General features: G+C 44.8%; 1 protein-coding gene across 2 annotated transcripts in view; it reads left to right on the plus strand.

Moving 5' to 3' along the window:
* Positions 1 to 202: 202 nt before the first annotated feature.
* Positions 203 to 16705, plus strand: part of MSH2 (mutS homolog 2) — an 82764-nt gene continuing 66261 nt past the window's right edge. The window contains exons 1-6 of one of the 2 annotated variants that reach the window (XM_003262357.3): positions 203 to 538; positions 5532 to 5686; positions 7255 to 7533; positions 9582 to 9728; positions 11441 to 11590; positions 13492 to 13625. In XM_003262357.3, coding sequence (XP_003262405.1) covers positions 328 to 538; positions 5532 to 5686; positions 7255 to 7533; positions 9582 to 9728; positions 11441 to 11590; positions 13492 to 13625 — 1076 coding nt within the window. In that variant the 5' untranslated portion in view covers positions 203 to 327. The remainder of the gene's footprint in view (positions 539 to 5531; positions 5687 to 7254; positions 7534 to 9581; positions 9729 to 11440; positions 11591 to 13491; positions 13626 to 16705) is intronic. The other variant, XM_030826969.1, reaches the window with a different exon arrangement.

A 16705-nucleotide genomic window follows, 5' to 3' on the forward strand; every position in this document is an offset into this window, starting at 1 on the left:
CACCCACCCAGGGGCTCCAAGCCTTGCAGCTGAGTAAACACAGAACTGATCTCTACTAAGGATGCGCGTCTGCGGGTTTGCGCGCGACCTAGGCGCAGGCATGCGCAGTAGCTAAAGTCCCCGGCGTGCGCGGGAAGCTGGGCCGCGTCTGCTTATGATTGGTTGCCGCGGCAGACTCCCACCCACCGAAACGCAGCCCTGGAAGCTGATTGGGTGTGGCCGCCGCGGCCGGACGCAGCTCGGGGGACGTGGGAGGGGAGGCGGGAAACAGCTTAGTGGGTGTGGGGTCGCCCAGTTCCTTCAGCCAGGAGGTGAGGAGGTTTCGACATGGCGGTGCAGCCGAAGGAGACGCTTCAGTTGGAGAGCGCGGCCGAGGTCGGCTTCGTGCGCTTCTTTCAGGGCATGCCGGAGAAGCCGACCACCACGGTGCGCCTTTTCGACCGCGGCGACTTCTATACGGCGCACGGCGAGGACGCGCTGCTGGCCGCCCGGGAGGTGTTCAAGACCCAGGGGGTGATCAAGTACATGGGGCCGGCAGGTGAGGGCGGGGACGGCGCGTGCTGGGAAGGGACCCGGGACCTTGTGGCGCGGCTCCATTCCCGCCTCAGAAAGTGGGCGGTGAGCAGCCTCTCCAGCGCGGAGGCACGGGGGCGGCACGTTGGTGCTTGTGGGGATTCCGCCGTCCCCAGGTTCTGCTTGGCTCCGGAGGAACGTCCCCCTCAGCCCTGAAACCCGTGCCTCTCCAGCCGCCCCGGATCTGAACTTGTGATCACGGAGTGTTTACGTCGTGCCAGGCATTTTAATGCATTGTTCTAGTTCATTTTCCAGCAGTCGCATTCCTCGCCTTGGCCCTACATGTAGCGCTCATTACAAACACGGCCAGAATCTCTTATTACAAACAGCAGCCAGGAGTGAGATTTAAAATAGACGAGGGGTTTAGGAGACCCTTTTATGACACCCACGTAATAGTGCTCCCACGACGCTCCCATTTATACCGCCGGTCCAGCTAAGGGGCTGGTAATGGAGCGCCGTTGAAGAGCAGTATGATGAAGTCAGGACCAACGGACTCTAGACCTGGGCTGCTTGGGATCAAGTCGCTGCCCCTCTGCTTATTAACGTGTGACCTTGGGCTAGTCATGGACGCTATCTGCTTCAGCTCAGTATTCAGTGCTCTCCGTCACCTGACCCCTCTATCCAGGATTATCTCTCCCTGGAAAGCTACAAACGTCTCACCCTATGTGGGATAGGCCTAGTTAACCTCTTTTCTCCCTGTTTTCTTTGCGCTTTCTTGCAGTTATGTAGTTATGCTAATGAAAAGAGCATCCTAGGGGGAGTAGAGTTTTGGATTCTAGTCCTGACTAGAGGACTAGTGCAAATGCGATGCTCCTGATGAAAAATGTTTCATTCGTTAGATATAAATGTGTTATTCAGGGTTATGGACACTAGATGAAAAAGAAATACCTCTACTTTCATAGAGATCACTATTGGAGAGCAAGGCAGAAATAATTACAATTCAAGTTGGAGGCTTATGGAGGTGAGCTTGTAAGAGGTTACAAGAGGCGCCGAGGCAGGATCGCCAAAGACGGAAGACTTTGGAAGAGTCTCATATAACGGAAGAGGCGTCGTATGAGACACCAAAGTCCACGCTGAGTCTTGGGGGACTAGAAGTTTGCTAGGGAGAGGGCTTGAAACGAGGTAGACTGGCGTTGCTGGTGTAGAAAAGGAAGGTGAGGAGACTGGCCCAGGTGGGTGGGGTTAGATGACCAAAGGGTTTTCGTGTGGTGTTGAGCTGTTGGAATTTTATGCTGTAGCCAATGAAAAGTCTGAAGATTTTTTTTTTTTTTTTTTTTTTTGAGATAGTCTTAATCTGTCGCCCAGGCTGGAGTTCAGTGGTGTAATCTTGGCTCACTGCAAGCTCCACTTCCTGGGTTCAAGCGATTCTCCTGCCTCAGCTACTCGGGTGGTGCACGTGCCACCATGCCTAGCTAATTTTTGTATTTTTAGTAGAGATGGGGTTTCACCATGTTGGCCAGGCTGGTCTCAAACTCCTGACCTCAAGTGATCCGCCCACCTTGGCCTCCCAATGTGCTGGGATTACAGGCATTAGCCACTGCACCTGACCTACATAGATTTTACATAAGACTTTAAAACAGGTTGGGCGCAGTGACTCACGCCTGTAATCCCAGCCCTTTGGGAGGCCGAGGCAGGCAGATCACGAGGTCAGGAGATCAAGACCATCCTGGCTAACACGGTGAAACCTCGTCTGTACTAAAAATACAAAAATCCCAGCACTTTGGGAGGCCGAGGTGGGCGGATCACTAAGTCAGGAGATCGAGACCATCCTGGCTAACACGGTGAAACCCTGTCTCTACTAAAAATACAAAAAATTAGCTGGGTGCAGTGGCAAGTGCCTGTAGTCCCAGCTACTTGGGAGGCTGAGGCAGGAGAATGGTGTGAACCCGGGAGGCGGAGCTTGCAGTGAGCTGAGGTCGCACCACTGCACTCAGCCTGGGCAACAGAGCGAGACTCCATCTCAAAAAAAAAAAAAAAAAAAGACTTTAAAACAAGTTATAAGAAAGGACAGGCCAAGTGCAGTGGTTCGTTCCTGTAATCTCAGCACTTAGGGATGCCGAGGTCGGAGGATAGCTTGATGCTAGGAGTTGAAGACCAGCCTGTGTAACATAGGGAGACCCATCTCTGCAAAAAAAATTAAAAAGTTACCATCTTTAGAACTTTTGATTTTTATGTGTAGACTCCATATAAGCAGAGGGTCTATGCTTATTCACTATTTTATATCTATTACCTTCCATAGTCCCTGCACATATAATAGGTGCTTCATAAACAACTTAATGAATGAATAAATTACTGAGAAAACGCTGGAAGTTTTTGGGTTAGCATTGTGTTAGGTGCTTGATATGGTTTGGCTGTGTTCCCACCCTTGTCTCATCTTGAATTCCCACGTGTTGTGGGAGGTACCTGGTGGGACATAATTGAATCATGTGGGCAGGTCTTTCCTGTGCTGTTCTCCTGGTAGTGAATAAGCCTCACAAGATCTGATGGTTTTAAAAACAGGAGTTTCCCTGCACAAGCTCTCTCTCTTTGCCTGCCGCCATCCATGTAAGATGTAACTTGCTCCTCCTCACCTTCTTCAATGATTGTGAGGCCTCCTCAGCCATGTGGAACTATAAGTCGATTAAACCTTGTTCTTTTGTAAATTGCCCAGTCTCAGGTATGTCTTTTTTTTTTTTTTTTTGGAGAAAGAGTCTGGCTCTGTTGCTAGGCTGGAGTGCAGTGGTGTGATCTCGACTCACTGCAGCCTCCGCCTCCCGGGTTAAAGCGATTCTCCTGCCTCAGCCTCCCAAGTAGCTGGGACTATAGGCGCATGCCACCATGCCCGGCTAATTTTTGTATTTTTAATAGAGACGGGATTTCACCATGTTGGCCAGGATGGTCTTGATCTCTTGACCTCGTGATCCGCCCACCTCGGCCTTCCAAAGTGCTGGGATTACAGGCATGAGCCACCACACCCAGCTGGGTATGTCTTTATTGGCAGCGTGAAAACGGACTAAAACAGTAAACTGGTACCAGTAGAGTGGGACGCAGCTGAAAAGATACCCGAAAATATGGAAGCAGCTTTGGAGCTGGGTAACAGGCAGAGGTCAGAGCAGTTTAGAGGGCTCAGAAGAAGACCAGAAAATGTGGGAAAGTTTGGAACTTCCTAGAGACTTGTTCGATGGCTTTGACCAAAATCCTGATAATGATATGGACAATGAAATCCAGGCTAAGGTGGTCTCAGATGGAGATGAGGAACTTGTTGGGAACTGGAGCAAAGGTGACACTTGTTATGTTTTAGTAGAGACTGGTGGCATTTTGCCCTGCCCTAGAGATTTGTGGAACTTTGAACTTGAGAGAAATGATTTTGGGTATCTGGTGGGAGAAAATTTCTATGCAGCAAAGCATTCAAGAGGTGACTTGGGTGCTGTTAAAGGCATTCAGTTTTAAAAGGGAAACAGCATGAGAGTTTGGAAAATTTGCAGCCTGACAATGTGATAGAAAAGAAAATCCCATTTTCTGAGGAGAAATTCAAGCTAGCTGCAGAAATTTGCATAAGTAATGAGGATCCCAATATTAATCCCCAAGACAATGGGAAAAATGTCTCCAAGGGCATGTCAGAGGCCTTTATGGCAGCCCCTCTCATCACAAGCCTAGAGGCCTAGGAGAAAAAAGTGGTTTCATGGGCCAGCCCAGGGTCCCCATGCTGTGTGCAGCCTAGCGACTTGGTGCCCTGCATCCCAGCTGCCCCAGCTGTGGCTGAAAGGGGCCAACCTGGAGCTCAGGCCATGGCTTCAGAGGGTGCAAGCCTGAAGCCTTGACAGCTTCCAGGTGGTGTTGAGCCTGCGGGTGCACAGAAACCAATAATTGAGGTTTGAGAACCTCTGCCTAGGTTTCAAAGATGTATAGAAATGCCTGCATGTCCAGGCAGAAGTTTGCTGCAGGGGTGGGACGCTCATTGAGTTCCTCTGCTAGGGCAATGTAGAAGGGAAATGTAGGGTCAGAGCCCCCCACGCAGAGTCCCTACTGGGGCACCGCCTAGTGGAGCTGTGAAAAGAGGGCTACCATTCTCCAGACCTCAGAATGGTAGATGCACAGACAGCTTGCACCATGTGCTTGGAAAAGCTGTAGACACTTAACTCCATCTCATGAAAGCAACCAGGCAGGGTGCTGTACCCTGCAAAGCCACAGGGGCAGAGCTGTCCAAGGCTGTGGTTGCCCACCTCTTGGATCCGCATGACCTGGAGGTGAGACATAGAGTCAAAGGAGATAATTTTGGAGCTTTAAGGTTTGACTGCCATGCTGGATTTTGGACTTGCATGGGGCCTGTAGCCCCTTTGTTTTGGCCAATTTCTCCCAGTTGGAATGGCTGTATTTACCCGATTCCTGTACCCCATTGTATCTGGAAAGTAACTAACTTGCTTTTGATTTGACAGGCTCATAGGCGGAACGGACTTACCTTGTCTTGAATGAGACTTTGGACTGTGGAATTTTGAGTTAATGCTGAAATGAGTTAAGGCTTTGGGGGACTTTTGGGAAGGCATGATTGGTTTTGAAATGTGAGGACATGAGATTTGGGAGGGGTCGGGGCAGAATGATATGGTTTGGCTATGTCCCCACCTAAATCCCATCTTGAATTCCCATGTGTTGTGAGAGGGACCTGGTGGGAGATAATTGAATCATGGGGTTGGATCTTTCCCATGCTGTTGTGATAGTGAATAAGTCTCACGAGATCTGATGGTTTTAAAAACGGAAGTCTACCTGCACTGCCTGCTGCCATCCGTGTAAGACATGACTTGTTCCTCCTTGCCTTCTGCCACGATTGTGAGACCTCCCAGCCATGTGGACTATAAGTCCAGTCAGCCTCTTTTTCTTCCCAGTCTCGGGTATGTCTTTATCAGCAGCGTGAAGTCCAACTAATACAGTGCTTGAACATGTAATATCTCAAATCTGTAATGTACTTTTTTTTTTTTTTAAAGGAGCAAAGAATCTGCAGAGTGTTGTGCTTAGTAAAATGAATTTTGAATCTTTTGTAAAAGATCTTCTTCTGGTTCGTCAGTATAGAGTTGAAGTTTATAAGAATAGAGCTGGAAATAAGGCATCCAAGGAGAATGATTGGTATTTGGCATATAAGGTAACTATCTTCCTTTATAATTTACTTATTTTTTTAAGAGTAGAAAAATAAAAATGTGAAGAATTTAATTGTGTTTTAGTATTTTAAGTAGATTGTGATAGTAGAATGGTTTGAGACACTTTAATAGCAATTAGCATGTGTTTTTTAAAAAGTTGCAGTTTGGCTGGGCGCAGTGGCTCATGCTTGTAATCTCAGTATTTTGGGAGGCTGAGGCAGGTAGATTGCCTGAACCCAGGAGTTCAAGACCAGCCCCATCTCTACTGAAGATAAAAAAATTTTAAAAAATTAGCTGGGGCTATTGGCACAGACCTGTGGTCCCAGCTAATCAAGAGGCTGAGGTGAGAGGATCACTTGGGCCCAGGAGGTTGAGGTTACAGTTTGACTTTTGGAGGCCAAGGCAGGAGGATTGCTTGAGTCCAGGAGTTTGAGACCACCCTGGGCAATGTAGGGAGATCCCATCTCTATAGAAGGATAGATTAGATAGATAATTTCTGAGGGGAGGGGAGGGGAAGAGAAAGGGGGAGAGCCAGGGAAGGGGAGGGAGAGGGGAGGGGAAGAGAAAGGGGGAGGGCCAGGGAAGGGGAGGGAGAGGGGAGGGGAGGGCAGGGCCAGCAGTAAGGTCATAATAGAGACATGTGTCTGTAAGATCCTTATAATAGGTGAGGATGGCCACAAATTAGCACCACAGATTTGTATTTTTAGTAGTGACGGGGTTTTACCATGTTGGCCAGGCTGGTCTTGAACTCCTGACCTCAAGTGATCCGCTTGCCTTGGCCTCCCAAAGTGCCGAGATTACAGGTGTGAGCCACCGTGCCCAACCACAAGCATTTATTTATTTATTTATTTATTTATTTAGAGACAGAGTCTTGCTCTTTCACCAGGGTGGAGCGCAGTGGCACCATCTGGGCTCACTGCAAACTCTGACTCCCTGGTTCAAGCTATTCTCCTGCCTGAGCCTCCCGAGTAGCTGGGATTACAGGTGTGCGCCACAGCACCCGGCTAATTTTTGTATTTTTAGTAGAGACGGGGTTTCACCATGTTGGCCAGGATGGTCTCAATCTCCTGACCTCATGATTCGCCTGCCTTGGCCTCCCAAAGTGTTGGGATTATAGGCGTGAGCCACAGCACTCGGCCAGTTATTTTTTTATGAGAAAACATTTTATTGGCCAGGCGTGGTGGCTCACACCTGTAATCCCAGCACTTTGGGAGGCCGAGGCAGGTGGATCACAAGGTCAGGAGTTCGAGACCAGCCTGGCCAACATGGTGAAACCCCATCTCTACTAAAAATACAAAAATTAGCCAGGCGTGGTGGTGTGCGCCTGTATTCCCAGCTACTGGGGAGGCTGAAGCAGGAGAATCGATTGAACCCTTGAGGCAGAGGTTGCAGTGAGTCGAGATTGCACCATTGCACTCCAGCCTGGGTGACAGAGCAAGACTTCATCTCAAAAAAAAAAAAGAAAACATTTTATTAATAAGGTTCATCGAGTTTGGATTTTTCCTTTTTGCTTATAAAATTTTAAAGTACGTTCAAGAGTTTGTTAAATTTTTAAAATTTTATTTTTACTTAGGCTTCTCCTGGCAATCTCTCTCAGTTTGAAGACATTCTCTTTGGTAACAATGATATGTCAGCTTCCATTGGTGTTGTGGGTGTTAAAATGTCTGCAGTCGACGGCCAGAGACAGGTTGGAGTCGGGTATGTGGATTCCATACAGAGGAAACTAGGACTGTGTGAATTCCCTGATAATGATCAGTTCTCCAATCTTGAGGCTCTCCTCATCCAGATTGGACCAAAGGAATGTGTTTTACCTGGAGGAGAGACTGCTGGAGACATGGGGAAACTGAGACAGGTAAGTGAATTGAGTCTAGTGATAGAGGAGATTCCAGGCCTAGGAAAGGCTCTTTAATTGACATGATACTGTTTTATTTAAGGAAAAATAATTAAAAAAAAAACTCTTATTTTTTGGTATCTAATTAAAATAATGTTTTGATATTTACAGAAACTTTGTATATTTAATTGGACATTAGAACAAGCTGTTTCTTGTGTAAGATTTTACCCCAGATCTTTTCTCCGCACTTTCCTTTCTGTCTTGTGTTCCAAAAGAGTAATTATTACGTTAAATATTACTGTAATTATGGATTTATCAAATAAGATGCAGTTCTTTAGCATTTTTTGATAGTTCGAGTGGAACTTTAGCCTGTTATTTTACTATTTGTTTTATTTTAACTAAATTCTGATTGTGTCATGTTTTTTGTTTTTTGGTTTTTTTTTTGAGACCGAGACTCACTCTGTCGCCCAGGCTGGAGTGCAGTGGTGCGATCTCGGCTCACTGCAACCTCCGCCTCCCAGGTTCAAGCAATTCTTCTGCCTCAGCCTCCCAAGTCGCTGGGATTACAGGTGTGCACCACTACACCCGGCTAATTTTTGTATTTTTAGTAGAGATGACGTTTCACCATCTTGGCCAGGCTGGTCCTGAACTCCTCACCTCGTGATCCACCCACCTTGGCCTCCCAAAGTGCTGGGATTACAGCCATGAGCCACCATGCTCGGCTTTGATGGTGTCAATTGTATAGGCATGTGGTTTATTATTTAGATATTTCTTTTTTTTTTTTTTCTTTGAGGTGGAGTTTCACTCTTGGTGCCCAGGCTGGAGTGTAACAGCATGATCTCAGCTCACTGCAACCTCCACCTCCTGGGTTCAAGCAATTCTCCTGCCTCAGCAGGAGTAGCTTGGGATTACAGGCATGCCCCACCACACCTGGCCAATTTTGTATTTTTAGTAGAGACAGGGTTCCACCATGTTGGTCAGGCTGGTCTTGAACTCCTGACCTCAGGTGATCCGCCCACCTCAGCCTCCCAAAGTGCTGGGATTAGAGGAGTGAGCCACGGTGCCCAGCCTATTTAGATTTTTTTTTTTTTTTTTTTTTGAGACGGAGTCTCACTCTGTCACCCAGGCTAGAGTGCAGTGGCACAATCCACAATCTTGGCTCACTGCCACCTCCACCTTCTGGGTTCAAGCGATTCTTCTGTCTCAGCCTCCCAAGTAGCTGGGACTGCAGGCACATGCCAGCACGCCCGGCTAATTTTTGTATTTTTATAGAGACAGGGTTTCATCATATTGGTCAGGCTGGTCTCTAACTCCTGACCTTGTGATCCACCCGCCTCAGCCTCCCAAAGTGCTGGGATTACAGGTGTGAGCCACAGCGCCCGGCCTAGATATTTCTTAAGGTATGTATCTCCCAAGGATTCTTCACTTTTTGTGGTCCTCAAGTACCATAAGCACTGCTGGAGATAACACATGTGATGGACATTTTTAGCATAGATTGTATCTAAGCAACTTTCCACAAGTAATAGTTCTGTTAAGGGTTGTTATTGTGGCCGGGCGCGGTGGCTCATGCCTGTAATCCTGGCACTTCGGGAAGCTGAGGCCGGTGGATCACCTGAGGTCAGGGATTTGAGACCAGCCTGTCCAACGTGGTGAAACCCTGTCTCTACTAAAAATGCAAAGAAGAAAAAAACTAGCCAAGCATGGTGGCTTGCTCCTATAATCCTAGCTACTTGGGAGGCTGAGGCAGGAGAATTGCTTGAACCTGGGAGGCAGAGGTAGCAGTGAGCCAAGGTCGTGTCACCGCATTCCATCCTGGGCGACAGTGAGACTGTCTCAAAACAAAAAAAGAATTGTTACTGTTGGGACTATTTTTTGAAAGCTTTTTGTGAACGTAATTTTATATTTTGATGAAAATTTAGTTTATTGATGTAAAAAGTGTTATCAGTGCATCATATTATCATTTAATGTAGGTGAATCTGTTATCACTGGAGTTATCAATGTTATAATTTTCATTATTGCTTTTCTTATTCCTTTTCTCATAGTAGTTTAAACTATTTCTTTCAAAATAGATTATTCAAAGAGGAGGAATTCTGATCACAGAAAGAAAAAAAGCTGACTTTTCCACAAAAGACATTTATCAGGACCTCAACCGGTTGTTGAAAGGCAAAAAGGGAGAACAGATGAATAGTGCTGTATTGCCAGAAATGGAGAATCAGGTACATGGATTATAAGTGTGAATTACAATATATATAATGTAAATATGTAATATATAATAAATAATATGTAAATTATAGTGACTTTTTAGAGGGATATTTCTGTCATATTTATCTCAAAACCTAAGCTGTGTATCAATGATACTAAGCCTTTTTTTTTTTTTTTTTTGAGACAGAGTTTCACTTTTGTTGCCCAGGCTGGAGTACAATGGTGCGATCTTGGCTCACCACAACCTCTGCCTCCCAGGTTCAAGTGATCCTCCTGCCTTGGCCTCCCAAGTAGCTGGGATTACAGGCATGTGCCACCACGCCTGGCTCCTCTTTTTTTGTATTTTTAGTAGAGATGGGGTTTCTCTCTGTTGGTCAGGCTGGTCTCAAGCTCCTGAACCTCAGGTGATCTGCCCGCTTCGGCCTTCCAAAGTGCTGAGATTACAGGCATGAGCCACTGCGTCTGGCCTGTTTTTATAGTTTATGTACATGGAATTATATATTCTCCCTAGCTTCTTTCATTCAATATTTGTAAGATTTATCCATATTATTGAGTGTAGTTGTGGATTTTTGCGTTCATATTTCATAGCACGAGCATGTCAGAATTTATCCATTTTACTTCCCTTCCGCCCGCCCCTGCTACTCTCCCCATTTTTACCAATTTTTTTGTTTTTTTGAGATGAAGTCTCAGAATCTTGCTCTGTCGCCCAGGCTGGAGTGCTGTGGCATGGTCTCAGCTGACTGCAACTTCTGCCTCTGGGTTCAGCTGCACGCCACCATGCCTGGCTAATTTTTGTGTTTTCAGTAGAGAGGGGATTTTGCTGTGTTGGCCAGGCTGGTCTCGAACTCCTGACCTCAGGTGATCCACCCGCCTCGGCCTGCCAGAGTACTGTGATTACAGGTGTGAACCACCGTGCACGACCCCCATTTTAATTTTGATGGACATTTGGGTAGTTTTCATTTTTGGCTGTTATAAATACTGCTGCGATTACAGTTAATTTTCACAGTTTTTTTTTTGTTTTTTTTTTGTTTTTTTTTTTTTGAGATGAGTTTTGCTCTTGTTGCTCAGGCTGGAGTGCAATGGTGCGATCTCAGCCCACTGCAACCTTTGCCTTCTGGATTCAAGCGATTCTCCTTTCTCATCTCCTGAGTAGCTGGGGTTTACAGGCGTGTGCCACCATGCCCAGCTAATTTTTGTATTTTAATTTCACAGTTCTGGAGGCTAGGAAGTTCAGAATTAAGGCACTGGCTGATCTGTTGTCTGGTGAGGGCCCACTTCCTCATAGATAACCATTTTCTCACTCTAACCTCACAAGGTTGAAAGGGCCTAATTTTTGTATTTTTGATAGAGATGGGTTTCACTATGTTGGCTAGGCTGGTCTCAAACTCCTAGCCTCGAGTCATCTGCCTGCCTCGTCCTCCCAGAGTGCTTGGATTACAGCATGAGCCACCGTGCCCGGCCCCCATTTTAGTTTTGATGGACATTTGGGCAATTTTCTTTTTTGGCTATTCTAAATAATGCTGCGATTACTGTTAATTTTCACCTTGTGAAAACCATTTTCAAATCTCAAGAGATTAACCTTTGGTTTTCTTGGTTTGGATTGGGAAGGAACACCAAGGAAAATGAGGGACTTCAGAATTTATTTCCATTTTGCATTTGTTTTTTAAAATCTTTAGAACTGGATCCAGTGGTATAGAAATCTTTGATTTTAAATTCTTAATTTTAGGTTGCAGTTTCATCACTATCTGCGGTAATCAAGTTTTTAGAACTCTTATCAGATGATTCCAATTTTGGACAGTTTGAACTGACTACTTTTGACTTCAGCCAGTACATGAAATTGGATATTGCAGCAGTCAGAGCCCTTAACCTTTTTCAGGTAAAAAAAAAAAAAAAGGTTAAAAATGTTGAATGGTTAAAAAATGTTTTCATTGATATATACTGAAGAAGCTTATTAAGGAGCTAAAATATTTTGAAATATTATTATACTTGGATTAGATAAGTAGCTTCAAATGGCTATATTTTTCTCTCCCCTCCCCCACTCCACTTTTTAACTTTTTTTTTTTTTAAAGACAGAATCTCACTTGTCCCCTAGGCCAGAGTGCAGTGGCACTATCTCGGCCCACTGCAACCTCCACCTCCCAAGTAGCTGGGATTACAGTTGCCTGCCACCATGCCTGGTTAATTTTTATATTTTTAGTAGGGACGAGGGGGACAGGGTTTCACCATGTTGGCCAGGTTGGTCTCAAACTTCTGACCTTAGGTGATCCTCGCACCACGGCTTCTCAAAGTGCTGGGATTACAGGCTTGAGCCATCGCGCCCGGCCTACTTTTTACTTTTTTAGAGACTGGGCTTTACTCTGTCCACCCAGGGTGGAGTGAAGTGGCAAGATCATAGCTCACTGCAGTGTTGAACTCCTGGGCTCAAGCGATCCTCCTGCTTCAACCTCATGAGTAGCTGGGTCTACAGGCACAAGCTACCATGCTTGCCTAATTTTAAGATTTTTTCAGAGTTGGAGTTTCACAGTGTTGCCCAGGATGTTCACTCACTCCTGGCTTCAAGGGATTCTTCCGCCTTAGCCTCTGGAGTGGTAGCTCGGATTACAGGCATATACCACCATGCTCTGCTGTTTTTTTTCAAGGCTTTTTTTTTTTTTTTTTTTTTTTTTTTTTAAGAGACTGGTATCACTATGTATGCTCCCTAGGCTAGAGTGCAGTGGCTATTCACAGGAAGTGCCATCAGAGTGTACTACAGCTTCAAAGTCCTGGGCTCAAGCCATTCTATCATAGTGTCCAAAGTAGCCGGGACTACAGGTGTGTCTCACTGTGCCTTGATCTCAAATTGCTTTTTTTTTTTTTTCCTAGTTTCAAGCTATCTATGTAGTATTAGTCGTCACTTTATGAATAATTTTGTATACTACTAATAGCAATTTTTTTTCTTTTTTTTTTTTTTTGAGATGGAGTCTCACCCTTGTCGCCCAGGCTGGAGTGCGGTGGTGTGATCTCAGCTCACTGCAACCTCTGCCTCTCGGGTTCGGGCAATTAGCTTGGATTAGAGGTGCCCGCCACCATGCCCAGCTAATTTTTGTAGTTTTAGTAGAGATGGGGTTTCATCTTGTTGGCTAGGCTGGACTCTTAACTCCTGACCTCAGGTGATCTGCCTGCCTTGGCCTCCCAAATTGATGGGATTACAGGCGTAAACCACTGCGCCCAGCGTAGCAATTTAAGATGACATTCTAAGAAGTTTTATGTCTAAAACTGCAGTAAGTGGCTGGGTGACATGGCTCATGCCTGTAATCCCAACACTTAGGGAGTCCAGGGTGGTAGGATCACTTGAGGCCAGGAGTTGAGACCAGCGTGGGCAACATAGTGAGACTCTGTCTTTACAAAAGAGAAAAAATTAGCAGGGCTTAGTGGCATGCACCTGTAGTCTCAGCTACTCGAAAGGCTGAAGTGGGAGGATTCCTTGAGCCCCAAGAGTTCTGGCTTGCCGTGAGCCAGGATGGCACCACTGTACTCCAGTCTGGGCAATAGAGTGAGACCCTGTCTCAACAAATAAAATAAAACTGTAGTAATTATAAAGTGGTTTTGGCTGGGGGAGAAATGTATAGCTGAACATACGGATTAAGAGGTTGAAAGTTGGTCTTAGGAAGAGGAACTTTTTGTGGAAATTTCTTATATTTGAAGAATATTATGTTATTGTTCCTCTGTTTTTCATGGCATAGTAAGGTTTTCACTAATGAGCTTGCCATTCTTTCTATTTTATTTTTTGTTTACTAGGGTTCTGTTGAAGATACCACTGGCTCTCAGTCTCTGGCTGCCTTGCTGAATAAGTGTAAAACCCCTCAAGGACAAAGACTTGTTAACCAGTGGATTAAGCAGCCTCTCATGGATAAGAACAGAATAGAGGAGAGGTATGTTATTAGTTTATACTTTTGTTAGTTTTATGTAACCTGCAGTTACCAGTTACCCACATGATTATACCACTTACTGTAATATGCAGTTTTGCAAGTGTATCTTACCATTTAACTGTACAGAGTACATAGTAATAGAGTAGTAATGATTTAGATTGATTAAATAACTCATTTTTTTAATAAGGTTTTTTCACTACAAAAAAGTTTATTTTATTTGAGATGGTATGATATCGAACATGTTCATACTGTATGTAATCTTGGGTAAATTACTCAACCTTTATGTCATAGTTTCTTCACCTTTAAAATGACATTAATAAAACAACTACTTAATAGGATTATAAGCACGAGATGATTTAATATACATAAAATACTTACGGTCTGACATATAGGAAGCACTTAACTCTTTATTCTAGAAAAGATTTAAGGTGACCTAAACATATATGTCAGAAAATCTTTAAAATTGTGGAAATAGAAGGTTGTGTAATTCTGCTATCCTAAAATTACTAGTATTTCAATATATTTTATTTTAGTCTTTTCTTTTAGATACAAGTTTTAAAACTTTTAAGTGAAGTGTAATATATGTAAGTACTGCTTGATGAATTTAAGGTGATTTCTGAAGCCAGGTTTGTTGGGGAAGAGGAGTGGGATTTAGTGATTTAGAACCAGAAATTGGGGCTGGGTGCAATGGCTCATGCCTATAATTCCAGCACTTTGGGAGGCCGTAGTGGGAGGATTGTTTGTGCCCCGGAGTGCAAGACCAGCCTGGGCAACTCAGTGAGACACCATCTCTACAAAAGAAAAAAAAAAATTAGCTCAGTGTGGTGACATGTACCTGTAGCCCGAGCTACTCGGGAGGCTGAGGTGGGAATATCACCCGGGCCCAGAAGTTTGAGGCTGCAGTGTGCTATGATTGTGCCACTGAACTCCAGCCTGGGCAATGGAGTGAAACCCTGTCTCAAAAAAAAAAAACAAAAAACAAAAAAGAAATTGAGGCTGGGCACGGTGGCTCACACATATAATCCAGCACTTTGGGAGGTTGAGGCAGGATAATTGCTTGAGCCCAGGAGTTTGAGACCAGTCTGGGCAACAAAATGACACCCCATTTCTACCAAAAAAATTTTTAAAACCTTTAGCTGGGCGTGGTGGCATGTGCCTGTGGTCCCAGCTACACGGGAGGCTAAGGCTGGAGGATTGTTTGAGCCCAGGAGGTTGAGGCTGCAGTGAGCCATATTCATGTCTCTGCACTCCAGCCTGGGTGACATAGTGAGTCGCTGTCTCAAACAAAAATCAACAGGCTAGATGTGGTGGCTCACCCCTGTAATCCCAACACTTTGGGAGGCTGAGGCGGGCGGATTACTTGAGGTCAAGAGTTCGAGACCAGCCTGGCCAACATGGTGAAACCCCATCTCTACTAAAAATACAAAATTAGATGGGCATGGTGGTGTGTGTCTGTAATCCCAGCTACTCTTGAGGCTGAGGCATGAGAATCGCTTGAGTTGGGAGGCAAAGGTTGCAGTGAGCCGAGATTGTGCCACTGCACCCTAGCCTGGGTGACAAACGAGATTTCGTATCAAAAAAACAAACAAAAAAAGACACCCAAAATCAACAACAACAAAAACAATACTGGAATGATTGGGTCCCCAAACAAAGATAAATGTTTGAGATGATGGATATCTCAGTTACCCTGATTTGAGTATTAGACATTGTATACATGTATTAAAATATTACAAACCCCCAAATGTGTACAATTATGAGGTACCAATAAAAAAAGAAGAGATTGGAAGGACTGGGTAATTTGCAAGTAATTAAGGCAATTTACAATTTTTAATTTTTATTTGTGAATAAGTAGTTATATTTATACGTGTCAAAATTCAAAAAGGACAGGTGGATATACAGTGATAAGTCACCCCCCCTTCTCTGTCAGCTCCATAAAGAGACTCTGTCTTGCATGGCTCCAGGGTCACATTTCCTATTGTATTTTGCCACCACCTGCCCTGGGAGCAACAGTGTTAGTTTTTTGAACATCCTTCAAGCAGAGTCTGGGCCTACACAAGCAAAACAAGTGTGTCTATTCTCTTTCCTCTTTAATTTTTTTTTTGAAGGAAGTGATTGATAATTTAACACTCAAGCTATAGGTCATTGGTTATATTTTTAATTTCCAGTTTATGGGAATAGAGGAAGTGTCAGTGATCCCCTTCTGGTTTAAGAACTGGAGGATACATGTGTTTAGATCCTTTAGAAACCTGAAATGTCACTTAATATAATTACCAGAGTAATACTTTTTAGAAAGCAAGCTATCTATCAAAAGTAGGTTTTTGAAGAAGAGGATAAGGGAAGGTTGCTTTCACGGGACATAGCAATAATTTCTAAAATCTAATGGTTTTACAAGACTTGTTCATTAGAAGTAACATCTGTGAGGATGGCTTTATGAGTCAAAATATTATCTGCTTATTACCCCACCTGTAGGGTAAGAAGAAATATTTTTTTCTTGGTGACAATAATTTTTAGCAGCAAGTGGGGAGGGCCTGTGGCTTTCAAGGCCAAACGTTGAAATACCACAGACTAGGAAGAAAAAGATACAGTCCTTATACAGGATTTGTTTGTTTCTTCTTTCTTCATTTTTGTAGAGACGAGGTCTCACTATGTTGCCCAGGCTGGTCTCTCTCTCTTTTTTTTTTTTTTTTGAGACCAAGTTTCGCTCTTGACGCCCAGGCTGGAGTGCAGTGGTGTGATTTTGGCTCACCACAACCTCTGTCTCCCGGGTTCAAGCGATTCTCCTGCCTCAGCCTTCCTGAGTAGCTGGGATTACAGGCATGCGCCACCATGCCCGGCTAATTTTGTATTTTTAGTAGAGATGGGGTTTCTCCATGTGGGTCAGGCTGCTCTCAAACTCCCGGCCTCAGATGATCCACTTGCCTCGGCCTCCCACAGTGCTGGGATTACAGGCGTGAGCCACTGAGCCTGGCCAGGCTGGTCTCAAGCAATCCCCACCCACCTCAGCTTCCTAAAGTGCTGGCATTACAGGTGTGAGCCCCCATGCCCAGCCTGTTTCTTGTAATTATTCCTCTTTCTCAACTCTG

This window comes from Nomascus leucogenys, chromosome 14 (assembly GCF_006542625.1).
Source record: "Nomascus leucogenys isolate Asia chromosome 14, Asia_NLE_v1, whole genome shotgun sequence".
NCBI lineage: Eukaryota > Metazoa > Chordata > Mammalia > Primates > Hylobatidae > Nomascus > Nomascus leucogenys.